Raw genomic sequence first — 18,309 nt, 5'->3', positions numbered from 1 at the left:
CAAAAGAAGAGAAGGGAAGAATAAATTATGCCTGAGCTACATGTGTGCTCACTCAGATATTACATAGAAATGTCGATTTAAAGGAGAAAAAATACAAAACAATACAGAATGCCTGAGAGCCTTATTGCAATGTATTCCATTATGTTTTTTATATGTATATATATATTTTTTAAAAATATATTTTAGGTATATTTATTCAGGAAAAGATAGAAATAGATGCATACAAATGCACCAAAATGCAAGAAATTAAGTGTTTAATGTTAAAACAAATTCTGGGGGTGGATTGCCCGCATCAATAATTGTCCCTGATTCTTTTAAATCAATGTCATTTTTTTTTAACTTAGTTTAAAAAGAAGTTTACATATTTGCCAACCACTATTTTCAAACATGTTCAATTTTACACATTTTCCGAGGGGAAAATCCGTTACCTGCCTGTTAACGTTAGCCTAAAGGCAAAAAATAATAAAGTAAGTGAATTGTAAAGTATTTCTCTTTGTTTGAATAACTAAACAACCCTACACATTAATGGAAAAAGAACCCAATTTGGTGTAAAAACACATTAACCCTCATGTTGGCCTCGGGTCAAATTGACCCATTTTCCTATATCAGTGTTCTTATTAACTACCCAAAGTAACATGATTGATTCCACACAATGCTCTTTGGCAAGTACAATTCTCTACTTTTATTAATTTTGGGGCGTCTTATTCAATTTGAAAGTATTTGAAAAAAAATAAGTTGAAGTGGTTTTGAAGTAGTATTGAGTAAAAGTTGACACATTCCAGTCTGTGATTATCCATCAACATAAATTCCTTTAATTTTAGTCTAAATAATTCCTAATTTCTGCTTTTCTAACTCAAACATTAGGTATAATTACTAAAGTTGAGGTTTATTGAGGTGTATTATAAATTCAAAAAAATAACTGTAAAACTACATAGTGTTGAAAACGTAAAAAAAAAAGCCTCAACAGTGTTGAGAAATTGGACGAAAAAGTTAAAAACGTAGATAAAAAGCCTCAATAAAAGTGTTGATTTTAAGTTTTGACCTGAAGACAACACAAGGGTCAATTCATTTTACGGCACGATTTTGAATGATGACCACATAGATACATAATGTTACATATGTAAAGAGATCTATGACGCTCAATAAACAGTTAGGCAAATGATCCAGTAGATGGTGCCAATGTTCAATCAATGTTAGGTACTAGAATTTAATTTATCGTATTGTTTTTATACTGTCAGTACTTTTAGAGCAACTAATGGATAAAGGTCCTGGAACATGTATTGAATGAATTAAAATACATTTAAACCTATAGGGAACATAGGCTTACTGTATATTGATTGACTTGATATCACTCAGTACATTTTGTCTGGCGACGGCGCTTAGGTTCGGCGGCGTTCTTATCAACAACGATGTGATGTATTTATCCCCCCATCCCCCCTTATTGGAACATATTGATATCACCACACATGTGCATTTGTAATATAAAGCCAAATCCCCAGGTTACAAAAAGCAACAAAGCAGCCCTATGGCCTCATCTCTATTCAGGAATTGATTATTCAACATCCAACTCCACCAAACATTGCCCTCTTGTGGTAGAAAGTAGATCCTAGCAAACGCTATTTGCCGCTGATGAGTTATCAAAGTAGCCTGTCATTAATTAGTTTTATTGAATAGGAAGTTGTGAGAGAGCTTCACAGAGAGAAGCGTGATGTGCAGGTAAGATGACAAACTTCATATAGTTAGTGTGTTTCTGCATTACAATCTCGGGAGATGTTCATGACCAAAGGTAAAAGGCATTATTTTTCATCTGCAGGCTTTATTGTAAGACAAGATTAGTGGTGCAGAGTCACAGCCGTGCTGATGATAATGGTAACCCAGCCTAATTTCTAAGCAGATAGTGTATCCTGGTGGGTATAAAGAACCACCCCCCTTGCCATGAAAGGTCCCCATTTAACTTAAACTTCCACTCAACTTTGCATGAAAACAACTTGGCAATAGGTGTGGTTCTGTTCGGCAGTCTGGCATTTGAGTGTCTACTAAGTATGCAAAGAGAAAAGGTGGAAAAATAAGGCACAAATTAGAAATTTACTGAGGGGCAGAAAAGGCAAATGCAGTAAGTGGGAGGATGAAGAATAGATGGGAGGGCTTTTGAGCGTGGAGTTGCCCCCTCAGGCAGTGTAAGAGGATCTTTGCTGGGAGGGAGCAAAGAAGACCAAAAAGCCCAAAGCAAGGAAGAGAGACAGAAAGAGGAAAAGGGAGGAGGGAGAAGCCGAATAGTCAAAGGGCGGGACTGTCTGAGAGGCTATTGGCTTCAGGCTGTGTCAGTCATTTTACTTCCTCCCTGGCTGTGGCAAGATCACAGATGAGAGGGCAGGAGGGAGGGGGTGAGGGAGAGAGAGAGGGAGGTACCCTAAGACGGCTCTCTCACCAGTTCTTTCTGTGTGTGTGCTTTTTCACAAAAAAAGACTGAACTGGGGCTGAAACTGAAACAGGGCAAGACTCGTAAAAGGAGTGCAGTCTCTTACTCTCCTGCATTCTCACAGTTTCCTGTTCAAGGAGGCCATTTTGTAACTCAGCCTGGAGAAGAGGCACAAGAAAGTTTGTCATTGTTTATGTTTGTTCTCTCCCACAGCCTGGAGTTTCACAATTAAGTTTGGACTTTCTCCCCTGCAGAGCAACTTCTTCGGACGAGAGAGGGCAAGGAGGAAAAAAGGTGGATGAGTTCATGAGTCTTTCACACACACATTGCTCATGCTTGCTTGTCATGCCGGGAGTCTGAAGGCGAGAGAGCACGAAAGAAGTGGCAGAAAGGAGGAAAAAAAACCTCAACTTCCTGGATAAGGGTTTCTTCCTTGATCCACTGGGAGGGGGTGGACACAGGACACAGAGGAACCGGGACTCTCTGCTCTGCTGTGTGTGAGAGTGTGTGTGTGTGTACGTGTGTACCCCTCTCTCCTCCACTGAGACAGTTTCCATGATTGTGGATTTTCTGAGAACTGTAGACTGCACCTGGCCGTGTGTTTGTGAGTGTGTATGTTGAGAGCCACAGGCAGCTAACAAACAGGACTCTAAATGGCTAACGCTAGCCCTTGTATGTCCTCAGGGGCCATGGCCCAGGTCTTCTTTCCTCCTGGGGGCTCCTCACCACCAAGCTCAGCTGTGATGCAGCAGGGGATTCCCATATCCATGCCCTCTATGCCCGCTCAGGGTGCTTTTCCTATGATGGACCTGGTACTCGGGCAGGGTCCTGGTGGGGCTGTGATACCCTCACTGCCTCCCACTCCAGCAGGGGTGTCCTTCATCATCCAGATAGGCCTGACCAGAGAATCTGTCCTGTTGCCCCAGAGTGCTGACCTGGCCTATGTGAAACAAATTGCCTGCTCCATTGTTGACACCAAGGTAGGAATTCTGTACAGTATGTGTGTGGGCTCATGTGTGCAAAGTGGGAAGGGTTGCTTGTCAGGTTAAAGTGAACGTATTCGTTCTCCAGGTAGATAGCTGTTAATGTAAGAGGCTCTCAAGCCACACTTTATGTGTTTTTAAGCTGTTTGCCAGATAAACAGTTTGGGTTCTTTCACTCTGTTTTTGTGTCTCCAACAAAAACCTTTCTATGCACTCTGCCATTCTCATGAGTAAATGAAAGGGTTTAAATAAACATGCATAGACAGCTATGACAGACTGAGAAAATGTGCAAAATGCCACATTTTGCTCAACTCTAATTACAGCAGTTAGCGTTTTTTTTCCCCCCTCACACAGTTGGAGGAGAACACTGTGTTCAATTAGGCTATTGTTATGCCACATCCAGCACTGCAGACTAGTAAAGGGGATGTTTGATGCCTCAGTGTTTGTGACAGTTTTCATCTGGTTGTTCATGCATGACATGAAACAGGAAATATAGGTCATTAATCGCAGCACTTACATGAATTCTTACCTTATTGCATGCTTCAACATGCAGTTAAACAAAAGGAAGTCAATTTCTAAATGTTAAGGAGCACCTGAAGAGCAATGAGCAAATACAGATCAACTGGGATCTGCATTTGATATAGCTTAATCCCACTGTGCTCCACGCCTGTGACCTTTTTGTGATGGCTAAAAGTCCCTTTCACTTCCCCTTAGTACAACACCAGCAGTTTTGCATCTCATGCCCAAAGAACCGATCACACCAGGCCAACTTTCATCTATTTGCTGAGCACAATATTGAGTTTTTTGCTATTATTTTTTTTACTAGTCAGTGATCCCTTTTAAGGTATAGCTTTGTATTGCTCCGAAATGTCAAATGTCTTCTAACCTTGCTGAAGGGCAAAGACAAGGCCTTGTTTTTTCAAGTTGTCCAAAGAATTTGAGTGTCTTTTATTAGTCAATTTCAAGCACAAACTTTTACTGCCTGGATTTTACTTTTGTGTGTGTGCATATTATTTTCCTTCTACGACATCTACAACAACATTGGTGTACGTTTCAAAAACAAACATGGCTATCTTTTAGAAGCTTTGCAGCCTCTCTGCTGTGTTTTACAGTTCACAGTATAAATCACAAGGAGGGTGCTTAGACTTAATGTGAGTTTCTCAGGAGGTACTATAGGATGAGTAAAAGCCCTGTAGGAATAATAACCTATAAATATATCTTCTTTAATAAACTAAAAAAGTTCAAACAAAAATTTGCTGGAGCGGGGAGAAGTAGTGACATCCTCTTTGCAACAAGAAGCAATTATTGTTATGGGAAATATGGTCTTTACAGTGTTTGAAAACTACCAGTACTAAGTTAGATTTTCACCATTCAAATACAGGAGATACCATCATCCTACATTGGTAGTGGTAGTTTGCTCTTTATAAAGGTGTGTGTGTGTGTGTGTGTGTGGAAAGGTCAGTCTAACATGCACTAAAGTGGCACTAAGGGTAATTAATAAACAACCTTGGCAACATTAAGACTGTGTATGATGGTCACAATCCCTCAGTGCTTCTAGCATGGTAACACCCATCTAGATGAAACTTTGTGTTTTTGGACACAGAAAGGAATGTTTATTCCTCTGCAGAGTACTATATCAGTGTTGGGTACCAGTACCAGTTTGTGGCTGTTGCTCCACAGCCTCTAATTTGGAAAAATACTCCCTTGTCAGCAAAAAAAAAAGACAAATTGGTTTGGTTTTTCCTCAATTCTTCCTTTTTCAACATCTTCTCGTCTTAACAACAGGACAGTCACCATCTAATACGTTGACTAAACTCCTTCCATCTTCGACCGCTTATCCGGTATTGGGTTGCGGGGGCAGCAGCTCCAGTAGGGGACCCCAAACTTCCCTTTCCCGAGCCACATCAACCGGCCCCGACTGGGGGATCCCGAGGCGTTCCCAGGCCAGGTTGGAGATATAATCTCTCCACCTTGTCCTGGGTCTTCCCCGAGGCCTCCTCCCAGCTGGACATGTCTGGAACTCCTCCTTAGGGAGGCGCCCAGGAGGCATCCTTACCAGATGCCCGAACCACCTCAACTGGATCCTTTCGACGCGAAGGAGCAGCGGCTCTACTCCGAGCTCCTCTCGGATGACTGAGCTTCTCACCCTATCTCTAAGGGAGACGCCAGCCACCCTCCTGAGGAAACCCATTTCGGCCGCTTGTACCCTTGATCTTGTTCTTTCGGTCATGACCCAGCCTTCGTGACCATAGGTGAGGGTAGGAACGAATATTGCCCGGTAGATCGAGAGCTTTGCCTTCTGGCTCAGCTCCCTTTTCGTCACAACGGTGCGATAAACAGAATGTAATACCGCACCGGCTGCTCCGATTCTCCGACCAATCTCACGCTCCATGGTCCCCTCACTCGCGAACAAGACCCCAAGGTACTTAAACTCCTTCACTTGGGGTAAGGACTCACTCCCTACCCGAAGAAAGCACTCCATCGGTTTCCTGCTGAGAACCATGGCCTCACATTTTGAGGTGCTGATACTCGTCAGACTAATGACTAAACTCATAGAACCCTATTTTAAATTCAAGAGCAAAAGTTGTAAAGATTTTAAATATGTGAGGCTACATACTGCAAAGGCTACAATTTTTTTTTAAATTGATGAGCAAGAGCAGCCTTAAAAATGATAATACAGCTTTAATAAAAAACTGGAACAAGATGATAAAGAAGGATGCCATCATTTCATGATCAACAACTTGAAAGACGTTCAAAGAGAAAAAGAAAAGAAACCGAATGTTAAAGGGATAAATTGTTAATTGAAAGTACATAGGTTGATTTAATCAATAATAGCACGTGTATTTAAGCATTAGGATTGATAGTTTAATGATAGTTAAGAGTCTTTCTGTGTGGAGTTTGCACATTCTCCCTGTGTTTATTTCCATCCAAAATACATATTGGGATACTCCCGCCATTTATTTTGATCAAGGCTTTGACCTCAGTCAACGATAGCTGTTCACTGCTCCTAAATGGTAATGATGGGTCAATTGCAACTAGAGCATGAATTTCCCCTCAGGGATGGATTAAATGGCAGCATAAACTACTAGACGTCTAGTGTCTGTAATGTCTATTGTTCAAAAGTTCAGTATAAGATATGGCTGTTATTTCAGTCTTGCTTTTGGTAAAACTAATGCAATCCCTAGGTAGTTGTGTCCAGAGCGATTTTAATTCCTTGTCCTTTCCTGAGTTTACTTTAAAAGAAATAAAATCCAAAAAAATACCGTTATTCCAACACTCATCAATCCCCAAAAGCCCCTGCATACAGAATTCCTGCCCTGCTAGGAGCTACAAATTTAGGTGTGAGACTTGGACAATAGACAGCTTGTCCTGGTCCGGCTAACTGAGTGTGACACATGAGTTGGACTGTGTGTGCACGCATGAATGCCTACATTGGTGTGTTTAAAAGGGTATTGAAGGCAGTGTGGTACCCCACACCCCCGCCCACGGTCATCTCTCCCATCCCAGAAAGCGTGAGTCACCGGTTCTGTTTATTCACAGGCTCCCTAGTTGTGTTCCATTGACACGTTTTTCCATACACTTCTCTGAGGAGGAGCACACACTCCCCTGGCTTCAACTGCCAACACCAATGTTAATGGCCATCCTACAGCTCTTGTCTATAGTCCACTGATCTGAGCAGTAGGCCCAGTCTCTCAGGCCAGAAATCCAAATCCACCTTTAGTCTCAAAACCCCACAAGACCCCACAGTTCTCAATCCTTTCTCAAACCTAGCTTGGCTGTATACCTGGCAACTGGGCTTGCCAAAATCCCATTTAGCCGGCCTTCCTTTAGCTGCCCCAACCCCCTCCTCCTGATGGAACAAGAACTAATAGCATGGCCTGGAAACCAGAGGTCTGTCTCCATTCAACCATGATGCAGCTCTGATGTATTTGCTCTTTTGTTGGACAGGCCTCACTGATTCCCTTCTTTTCCCAGTCACTATTTATTTTTCTCACTTTACCTTCTCCCAATGTTCTTATTCTATCACTTAAAGATCATTAGACTTTGATGTTTCAATGATTGTTCATATTATGTGAGATGTTTCCTTCTATTTTTCTGGGTAATGGTAATGTTAACATTAAGAGAAATTCATTTATTCAACAGAATCCTCTCCTCTCCCTAATCCCCCTCTTGTGCCTTACCCTCTCTACCTTCCCTTAAGATCCTGTACTTCCTCTCTTTATCTGCTCATCTCCGGTCCCTTCCGCTTGCCTTATCACCAACTTCCTCTCATGCTCTGTGTCCTCTTCCTCCTCGCATTCCACCTCCCATTCCTCCACTTTCCTTTTTTTTTGCGCACTCATCCACCGACTGCCACTGGCCTCCATGTCAGTCTCACCTTTTCTGTAGGTTGTTTTACCGTCTTGAGCACACTTTAAGTAAGTTACTGTAATATAGTGAAATTCCCACTCTTGTCTGGCTGTACGAGGCATGACATAAACAGGTTTGGAGGACATAGACTTTCTAGGAAGTGATAAGTCAAAGATTCTGTACTCCCACTTTACTTAGAATGATCCCTGTTTTTCGGTAAATATTAGACATTAGAGACAGGTAATCCTAGGCCTTAACAAAAGTAGCTACAGAACGATACAGTTAAGAAACTGTATGGTCAGGTCTGGCTTTTGTATTTCCCCACTTCACCCAGTGCCAGAAGGTGTGTCAGCTCTGCTCTTTCAAGACTTAACTAACAACCTCAGTCAGTGGGTGTGTTACTATTTATGTATGTCAACGTGTGAGAACCTGCTGAGTCCTGTCAGTGTTGGCTGTGGTCACATTACTGGATTGTTCAACACCTCTGCAGATTAATCTGTGATGACACATGTAGCAGCCGGCAAGCAGTGTCGAATCCAGCACAGGAATCACACTGATGAGAACTCATTTATACTGTGGAAATGACTGAACAGTCAGTCTCTGACTTGCAGTTCTAATTTCATTTGTTTTTGTGTAACATTTACTGGTATAGATTAATATAGATGTTTCTTCTGTTTTTTTAGTTAGATGGTTAAAAACAAAAAGAAATATCAGCAACGACACACACACACATACACAGCTGTGGCTGAGAGCCCCTGCCCTTGCTATTGTTTCCACCTCCGTTTTGGAAGGGTCTGTTGCTTTATCTCTCTCCCTGGAGAAGCAGTTTGGCCCTGGGAATGGGATCATACACACCACCTCCTGTTTACCTCACTCTCCTGCACATGTATTCTACACACACACACACACACACACATTGCAAAGTAACGTAACAGTTGACCCTGATTTTCCAGACAAAGGCCCAGTGTGACAGACAAGGTCGTATTGTTTATATGAAATCAACACAGTTCTGTGTTCAGCGCTGCTGTAGTTGAGGACTCTGCCTTCATTTTGTCCACTGTACCGATCTAATGTTATGGGGGATTTGTCTTGCAGCTTTAATTATTAAAAAAGCCTCCTGTATGTGTCGGAGCCACTGGGCAAATACACTCTGCTTATCAGTACAAACCTTTGTCGGTCAATGAATGAATGGCAGTCAATTAGAAAGACACCGGCAAGTGGATATACAAGTGAAAGAACAAACCACGCCTTTATCAGGCAACATGACATTTGATGATTGAGTAATGAAAACACAGCCGCTGACCAAATGCAGCAGCTTTAGCCAAATGCTTCAAACCTCATAAGGGCTACTAAAATCGTACTACTATAAAGGAAATGGTGTCCATTTCAAAAGGGTGGACCCACAGCAACATGTTTTAGTTCTGCTTACCCATAACTCTCTCTCCCTCTCTTTGCTACTATTTGCATGGTAGTGGAACAGCTTTGCATGACTAACCGTGCCTGGTGTCTCCGGGTTGTCGCCAGCGAGCTGCAGGGGAAGCTTAGTTCACACAAGGACATTTGATTATTCAAAGCATGCACTGTTGGCTGGAGCCCAGTGACAGGGATATGTATCAGAGTGAGAGAAAGGCGGTGGTGGTGGGATGGTAGATGGAGATTTTAAGGGTTTGAATCTTGAGCACAAGCTGAGACTGCGATCCTGAAATGATCTAGTCTTAGGTCTTTTGTTGGTAGTTGTGGCCATTGTTTTTGCTGGTGACATTCTACTCACGTATTCTATTCACAACAACTTCTCTAAAAAGAAGTCTGAACAAGTTGACCATGTTCACCATGAAGTTTTCTCTTTCTTTTCTTTTGCAGTTTTCTTCAGTCATACTCTGATTTCCACCAACTGTGGATTGGCTCCGCTGCGTGACAACTCCGTGCTCTGCCGTCCGTTAAAAACCAACCAGGTCCGGATTAGTTGCGGAACAGCTGTGGTCATGACTGACAGCTGTAGTCACAAGGACCCACGAGAGCTTGCGATATAACCACGCAATATAACAAAATGTAGTTTCTATAAACAGAACCACAAAACCTCGAACCTGTTGACTTTGAGCCTGTCTGCGCTCATTATGGTATTTCCAAGGTGTAGTGCAGGGAAATGTGATCCACTGTGAGCACGGTGTATTTTATTTTGAAAATCAACAGGATGTTTTATGTTGTTTCTGTGCTCGACTTACCCACACAATCTGCCCTGTGGTGAATTGCTGCAGAGCTCTCCTGCCTCCGGCAAAAATAGAAGCTCTGCGTATCTGCTCCGGAGCTGGGACGGAGTCGGAACGCAGCTGTACGCAGCTGTTCTGTAGTCTGTGAAAATACACTCATTTGCCCTCATTTATCAACCAGCGCAGATATGGCCGCGGAAATCATCTTACAACAGGCTTCATGTGGGATTCATGAAACATTCGTATCACACCAATCAGAGCGTAAGATGGTCGTACACTGATAAATGCAGCAACTGGAAACAATCATTATTTAAATATCACACTGCAATATGTTCTTGGTATTGAGGCCTCTCCCCTTCAATTTACCACATGGCGTAATCCGTAATCAGAGAGATTGAAACCCTAATATCTCAGGTTAATTTGCAGTAACGTGTGTAGACCTACTATTTGGCAGTCTAAAAACTGGAATTGAAGGCTGTAGAAAGAATGCGGGATGAAAGAGATCACTGATGCGGTCAACAGGGTTGCCGTAGTAATATTTACTTATATTTATATACATTATTATTTTTTAATTGTATTATATTCTATTTATTTATTTAATTTATACATCCTCAACATATGTATGCTATTGTCCTAATAGTAACATACAGACTTATATTGCAGTCTCTTAGGCCTGCATGTAGGTGTACCTATATTTAAATAAACACACAGTTGCAGAGTTTATGCAGTGTTTTTTTTTCTTTTTTTTTTTCTATTTTTTTACAGGATTTTTTTTATGAGTCAGTGTCAGGCAACTGTAATCTGTGAGAGAGAAGGTGTGTCCGCTCTCCTTTCAGAAAGAAATCGTTATCATTAGCGACACTTCAAAAGACAAACAAAAACCTGAAGAACAAATAAAAATGTTGTGCATTGTCATGTTTCCTGCATTGAATATCATTGCCAAACATAACACTATACCTTTTTAAAAGCAAGGAATAATATCCTGTCTCCTTCGTATAGCCCCCAGTTGGGGCTGGGCTGGACACTGCTCTATGGGCATCGGGTCATCTGGCTCCAATACTACATTTATGGCTCCCGGTTTTCCTGACAGAGCCATCTTCTCTTAATCCGATTCCGTTCCACCGTGGCCCGTGTGTGTGTGTGTGTGCACTGTTGTACCGGCTCATAGAGGTCTTCTAAAAGAGCCAGATCTGCCATTGCTGATAAGTGATCAACTGATGAATTTTCCTTCTCCTGCTAAACAAATTAAATGCTGCACCGCGAGTCTACACTGGCTCAAAAAATTGCGTACACAAGTTCAGACCAGATGTGAGATTTTATCGCAGCCTACGCTCACGTGTAAACTGATAAATGCCTTGCTTTGCGTAGGCATCGGCGTACGCCTGTCCTTTGCCTGTGTTAGTTCATACGCACGTTTCATAAATGAGGGCATTGACTTTAATGGAAACCTATTGACTCTGCTGCCGTTACGGAGCGGATCCGCAGCCGTTCCGCAGTTGGTGGAAATCAGGGCTTAGGGCCCTATTTTAACAGCACAAGCGTGCGATGAGTGCAATGTGCACCTGCCATTTTGGTTCATGTACGTGCAGCAGTGCAAAGAGCAAAAGGGCTTGGTTAAGAGAATTATAGATCAGAGGGTTTTGTGAGGTGATTCTCAGCCAGTCCATCGATGGTCTCATTGCTCTAAAACAGCTGTGACAATCACAGTGATGCGTGACAACAGCAGCTCGACAAATGGAAAACCATATCATTGTCTGGTGCGGAGTGGCAAGTAGTGCGGCACACACAGCGCCACACATCTGCAGTCAGAGGCAGAGTGTGTGTTTTTTTTAACTTGTTCAGTTATGATAGAAATGAATAACAACAGATGTTGATGAAGCCGTTTATGTGACTGCATGTCAGTTTTATTGCATGGAGGTTTTCTGTAGCAGCCTGGTGTCATTTGCACATGATTTAATCAAGGGAAACCCAGTAATTGGAGATGTGCAACTGCACAGCAGCTGTCCAGAGTAACAACACATCTGTGTTGCTGCCTTTAGGTGGCTGCACTTCCTTTTAGGCAAATTCTTGATTGTGAGTCAGATAAATACAGTTTATTTGGCTCAACTAGAACTTTGACGTAACGTACTTGGCATCGTTTTTTTGGACCAATCAGTGCACACATTTTTTCTGTGCAATGAGGGATGGTTATGAACATGTTTGACACAACTTGTGTGTCTTACCTAATTAGATTCCATTCTAGTGATGTCGCCGTTTTCCCAGAACAATTCTTTTTTGTACAATGTTACAAATGATGGCCAAAAGTAGTAAAATGAGACCAAAGTTGTAATAAAGCAGAATTATCCTTAAAGGCCGACCTGACCAAACATTTTTTTTGTCCTTTCAAGGACCGACTTGGCCTCTCGGACCCCTGCATTCCTTCTCTAGCTCTTAGCAAATGAGACCTTATGATACTAATCTGCTGATTAGCTTCGGTAAAAACGGTTTTGTGCCTTAATCCAATTGGGGGCCACAGAGCAGGGCTTTGGTGACATTTGGAGAGTTTGTACCAGTTAGAGAGAATTTCTTCTCATATCATAGAAACTGCCCAACACAGGGTTCTTTGAGAGGAGAGAAGCACACAGTGACTGCCTTTGAAGAGCAGAGAACAAAGCTACAGAACTATCAATACAGTCCCCAAAACTAAAACTATTTGCTAATTTTGTGTGTGTGTGTGTGTGTGTGTGTGTGTGTGTGTGTGTGTGTGTGTGTGTGTGTGTGTGTGTGTGTGTGTGTGAGGGAAAGAATGTTGGGAAGACTGCAGACAATGGGCTCACTGTGATGGTTAACAGGTTGGGTTGGTCTGGGGCGCAGTGTGGCCCAGACACATGGTGAGGTGTGTGTGTGTGTGTGTGGTTTCAGGGGATGCTCAGTTATGAAGGGAAATAGGCAAAGCCAGTCTTACCTCAGTAGATAAACACATGACATCAATACTGAAGACAGTAAGTCAGTGGACGAAGCAACTGGAAAAGTAATGTCTCCATCAGTTAGGCCTTTAGTACTCAACATGGGGTTGAATATTCACCATAATGACTTTAATTATGTGTTATAATAATCACAATTTCTTTACATACTACATAAGAATAATTAATGAACTCAATTACTACTATTAATACTTGCTCTCAGCCCTGTTTCATGCTGTGAGCCCTTTTCCGGCAGCTGTCCTTCTCCCCTCTTTGTTGCTCAGACAATTCCTTGATTGGACAAAGTCTCTCGTCATGGCCTAGATGCAGAGCCAAGAAGAAGTGTTGAAGTCTAGTTTTCTTGAACTTGAATTGCAACATGCTGACATGTTGTAGTGGAATTTTTCCCAATGATGCCAAAAATAAAGTGCCTACCACAGCTTTTAACCCTTGTATGGTATTCTGGTCAAATTGACCCATTTCAAATTTTTGAAAAGAAGAAAAATGGTACAAATATACAATGTTTTCCACCGAAAATCATTGGCCTTACCTTATTTTCTGTGATAAACATGCATTCCCAACTCAATTCAGAAAATGATTCTGGATATGACCACTTGTGTTTTTTCCAAGATAAGAATGATCACATAGTAAATTTTTAACATGAATCATAACCTTATGACAAAAAAACGAATCACACTTCCATTTTTATTGTGTGCTAGTAGAGACTGATTGCATTCCTTAAACATGTATGTTATCTCAGTTGTTTGAAATTGAGATAAAGACAATATTTGTTAATAGATTATGAAGTAACATTTTCTTTTTTTTTAAAACCCCAAATAAGTCACGGGTCAATTTGGCCCGTCTGAAACGAGAGGGTCCCAAAAGTTAAGACAATACAATGGTTAAGCAATATTTAGACATTTTTTAAACCCTTTTTTGTTGCATTCTGGCTAAGCGTTAGATGAGACAATTGACACCACTCTCATATTTTGTCCACTGTATATCAAATCAGAACCAGAAGATGCATGGCTTAGCTTAGCACAAGGATTAGAACTGGGGAAAACCATTTAGCCTGGCTCTGTCTTGTGGTAATAAAATCATATTATCATATTTTCACATGGCCGAGTTCAGTGTACAGCCTCCAGCATTTTCAACCCCATAAAGCCATACCACACATAGGAAGGAGCAGGCAAGTAAAAAGAGGGATAGAAAGAATATATGTGTAGAGAAGAGGGGAACAGGCATAAAGAAAAGGGGGATGACTCATAGTACAGCAATGTGCCTATTGTGGTGTTTGTGTCCATGGCGCTCTTGGCGCATGGAGAAAGTTCTCATGGCCAAGCATTTGTGGTTTAATCTTGTCAAGGTAGCTTTGTTAATCCATCAAGTAGTAGAGGATTATTAACCCCAGCAGTAAAGGGATGAAGGGCAGAGCGAATCAATGAGGTGGTGTGCCAAAAACAGTTTCTCTTTTAAATCTGGAATAAAGTCTCGTAAAATGTGACCTTAGCAGGAGGTCACCACAGGCCTCTGAAGCACCTATGTTTTCAGAAGTCTTTCTCAGTTTCTATAATTACAACTAATTTGATTATTGGCACCATTACCAATACAGTTTTTTTTTTCATATGTGATATGACTCAATAAAGGCAGATGCTTGGGAGACTGTATCGTAACAGTATACTTTCTGAGCAGCCATGCAGAGAAGTTAGGCTTCCCTCCTTTCCTCCTATTTCAACACGATTGTCACTTTGAATAAAAACATGAATTTCTGTTAGTTCTGTGGCAACAATTTATTAATTAAGTTACCAACTGGCCAAGGTAGTCTGCAATAGTCACTCTATCCAGTGTGTGGCCCTGAATGAGTACTGCCAATATCTGATCTTAAATGTTCTTACACCGGCTCTTTGCTTCCAAGTATGTTGTTTGCAAATATGTGCTTTTGCAAAGACACAAAATTAAGATAAATGTTTTTCTGCAACAGTTGGTGAACAGATAAAGAGAACCTGTGATGGAAATGAATGATGGAAATACATTATGATAATGAGGGACCTGCTTTTACTTCTTCTTTTATATCCTGTATTGCTCCAGCAACAAAACAGCTAAACACACAGAACTAAAAATGCCAAATTAAAAAGACCAAATGTAGCTATAGTATTGTAAGGCAGTAATGGAGTTCTTATATTGTGTCTTGTTGTAACCTTTTCACCATTTCTTAAACAGTAGCAAATGGAGACACATGGATTTTCACCTTTTTTTTAAGCAAGATACTGAAAATGTATACTATATTTGGATTGCAAAACAAGCAACACAACTAATATCACTTCAGAAAATATGCCTTTACACACTTTTTTTTTAATAACTTGATGTATGCCTCATAATTTCCTGTTGATTCTTTAACTTTCTTGGCTTAATAAATTTGTTTCCAAACATCTTTGTGTCCTTCTTCACTCGTCACCCAGACTTTCCGTCTCTTCTGTTATGAAGGCCTGTTTCCTGTCTTTCCCTCTTGTCATGAATCAATGACTTGTTCATTGCAAAGAGTGGATTGTATCCAAGGTTCCTATCAGCTTACCTGCTCAGAAGCGAGCCAAGGAAAGACAGAGAGGTGGAGGAGGAGGATGGATGGGGGCTAATGGAGTGAGGAGCTGCTAGCAACAAAGGCTGGTTCAGAATAGCAGTGCGTGTCTCCTTTATCCCCAGACCCCTCTCTCATGCCTGGTCACGGCTCTCATGTTACCTCCCCGTCCTCCTTTTGATGCCTGGAGCAGAATGAGACACTTTGTCTCTGTGCTCCTGCTTGAGACTAAGCCTCTTCCACTTTCTGGGCACGCACGCACGCACACGCTCGCACGCACGCACCCACGTTCTTTTGTATGAAGTTTGTCCATTTCAATCAACTGTATGATTGATTATCTTTTCACTGTCATTTACTCTGATCTGAAAATAATCTACCTGCTCTTATAGCATAAATAACATTTCACCATCCCGCCTTTTCCATTTGAACCTTTGACCACTTATTTTTAAGCATACTGGATTGAAAGGTTCTTTATGTTATTCAGAAAACGTCAAATTTGCGTGTCTGTCTGTCTGTCTGTCTGTCTGTCTGTCTTAAACCCAGGTTGTTGGTATTTCTTTGTGTAATGCGCTTCATTTTTTTTTTTTTTTCACTGTGAAATTATTAGTTACGCATGGGATGATTGTGTATACATATTTATGAATACACTGTTAAATTTTTTGTTGTGTGTACACTCCCCCCTCTACAGTCCCTGACAAAAGTCTTGTCGCTTGTGTACAAATTGACCTGATTCCGCTGCAATTAATCTTATCAGATTTTTGACAAAATGGCTCATTTTAATCCCAACTTTTTTGTAATAATGTTTCAGTGCAAAAAGAAACTGTCAAAAAGTATTCTAATATTCACACTTGGTAAGCCCATTGAGTCAATTTTTGCAAAGACATAGTGTGTCGCCTTGTTGAGCTTCACCTGGACTAATATGATCAATTAGGTCTCAGGTGTGTATAAAAACAATCCCAGTACACTAGACCTTCACATCAACTGCAACTAGACATCTGCAACATGCCTAAGATTCACCCTAGACTAAAGTTTGATTATCAAGGCTGAAGACCAGATCCACTGCTGATGTGGCAGACACACTCAATGTGTCCCAGCTCAGTACAGAGGATTAAAAAAACATTTGAAACTGGAGATGTTTTTGACAAGCCCAGGTCAGGCAGACCCCGCAAGACACTGCTCGAGAGGACCGTTTGTTGGCTCAAAATCCAAGGCCAGCCCATTTTTCACTGCAGCAGAGCTCCACCAGACCTGGTCCCCTGAAGTCCCTGTGTCACCAGAACGGTTTGCGGTTCGTTCTTGAATGGCCCTCCATGGTCGAATCATTGCCCAAAGCCAGCACTAAACAAAAGACAATTGAAAAAACCGTGTGGCATTTGCCAAAGCCAACACCTGCTAAAAGGATGGGCGCTGGAGAAGTGGAAAAAGTGGATTTTTCAGATGAATCTCTTTGAATTACACCACAGTTGCCGCAATTTGCAGGAGACCTACTGAGCCCGCATGGATCCAAGTTCACCCAGAAAAGTGAAGTTTGTGGCGAAAAAATCATGGTCTGGGTAACATCCAGTTATGGGTGTGCGAAGGATCTGCAGTGGGTGGAAGGCAACATCAATAGTCTCAAATACCAAGAATCTTAGCTACCTCTTATATTCCCACCATAAAGAGGCCAAATTCTCCAGCAGATGGTGCTCCATCGCATCTTCCATCTCCACTTCAAAGTTCCTCAAGGCGAAGAAGATCAGATGCTCCAGGATTGGCCGCCCAGTCACCAGACATGACATCATTGAGCATATGTGGGGTAGGATGAAAGAGGAAGCATGGAAGACCAAACCAAAGATATTTGATGACCTCTGGGAGGCATGCAAGACTGCCTAGCATTCCTGATGACTCACATACATTGGATGAATCCTGCCAAACCGCATGGATGCAGTCCCAAGCTCATGGAAGTCATACAAGATATTAAATTTGAACTCACAGCAACACTATTAATTGCTGACATATTTTAGTATTTGTTGTAAATTTGTTCATTATGTAGAGCACAAAACTTTGTCTTGCCAAAATTTGACCTTTCTGTCTTGTTTAAATAATAAACTTTTTTTAGTGAAACTAATTTATTTCAGTGCATTGAACTCATTTGGGAGGGTTTTAGCTTTTCATATAGCTATTTCTTACACCAATTGATTAATTCAAAGTCAGGTTAATAGCAGGTGTTTCTACAAAATAGATGAGAGACAAGACTTTTGTCAGGGACTGTAGTCTTGCAGGTTTGAACAGTTATCTCTGGTATGTAGAAAAGCAAGTCAGAAATGTAAACCTGATTATATACACACAGAAAACCTGAGTCATGGGAGAAAATAGGTCATGCTCATTGTGAAGAACATGACGAACCAAACCTTTTACACAATGACCAATGTACAATGCAAACACGTTATCTCTCTGCCATGCCACTGCCCTTACCTCACTAATATATGTCTCATACGTTTCCACTTAGGTCCCTCCCCGTATCAGGTTTCAACAGGAAACATGTTCAATCCAGGAAGAGCTTTTGCATGTGGTGCAGACTGATCTCATGAAAGGGCGTATGTATGACACATATGCCATTATTGGCGTGTTATCAAGACGCATACTTTTTAGCGTGTTTATCAATTCTGTTTGGCCTCCATTGACTTACATTATCTTGCAATTGCGTGTGAATTTACGCTGTAGCGGGTAGTATGAAAGGTCCGCGAAGGTAGGGAGGATGATAGGGGTGGTGGATGGGAAAAACACAGGACTTTAACCTAGGAGACAGGGGATTGTGTCACGTTTCCTAAACTCAACCGTCAGTTTTTTTTTT

At 41.5% G+C, this 18,309-nt stretch overlaps 1 protein-coding gene across 2 annotated transcripts in view; it reads left to right on the top strand.

Annotated features, from left to right (window-relative positions):
* Positions 1-2,397: 2,397 nt before the first annotated feature.
* Positions 2,398-18,309, top strand: part of prkd2 (protein kinase D2) — a 38,680-nt gene continuing 22,768 nt past the window's right edge. Inside the window, exons 1-2 of one of the 2 annotated variants that reach the window (XM_032512119.1) lie at positions 2,398-2,713; positions 3,104-3,399. In XM_032512119.1, coding sequence (XP_032368010.1) covers positions 3,109-3,399 — 291 coding nt within the window. In that variant the 5' untranslated portion in view covers positions 2,398-2,713; positions 3,104-3,108. Of the gene's footprint in view, positions 3,400-18,309 lie in introns of both variants that reach the window. The other variant, XM_032512118.1, reaches the window with a different exon arrangement.

This window comes from Etheostoma spectabile, chromosome 3, assembly GCF_008692095.1.
Source record: "Etheostoma spectabile isolate EspeVRDwgs_2016 chromosome 3, UIUC_Espe_1.0, whole genome shotgun sequence".
Taxonomy (NCBI): Eukaryota; Metazoa; Chordata; class Actinopteri; order Perciformes; family Percidae; genus Etheostoma; species Etheostoma spectabile.
This window is presented reverse-complemented; position numbering and strand designations above follow the sequence as displayed.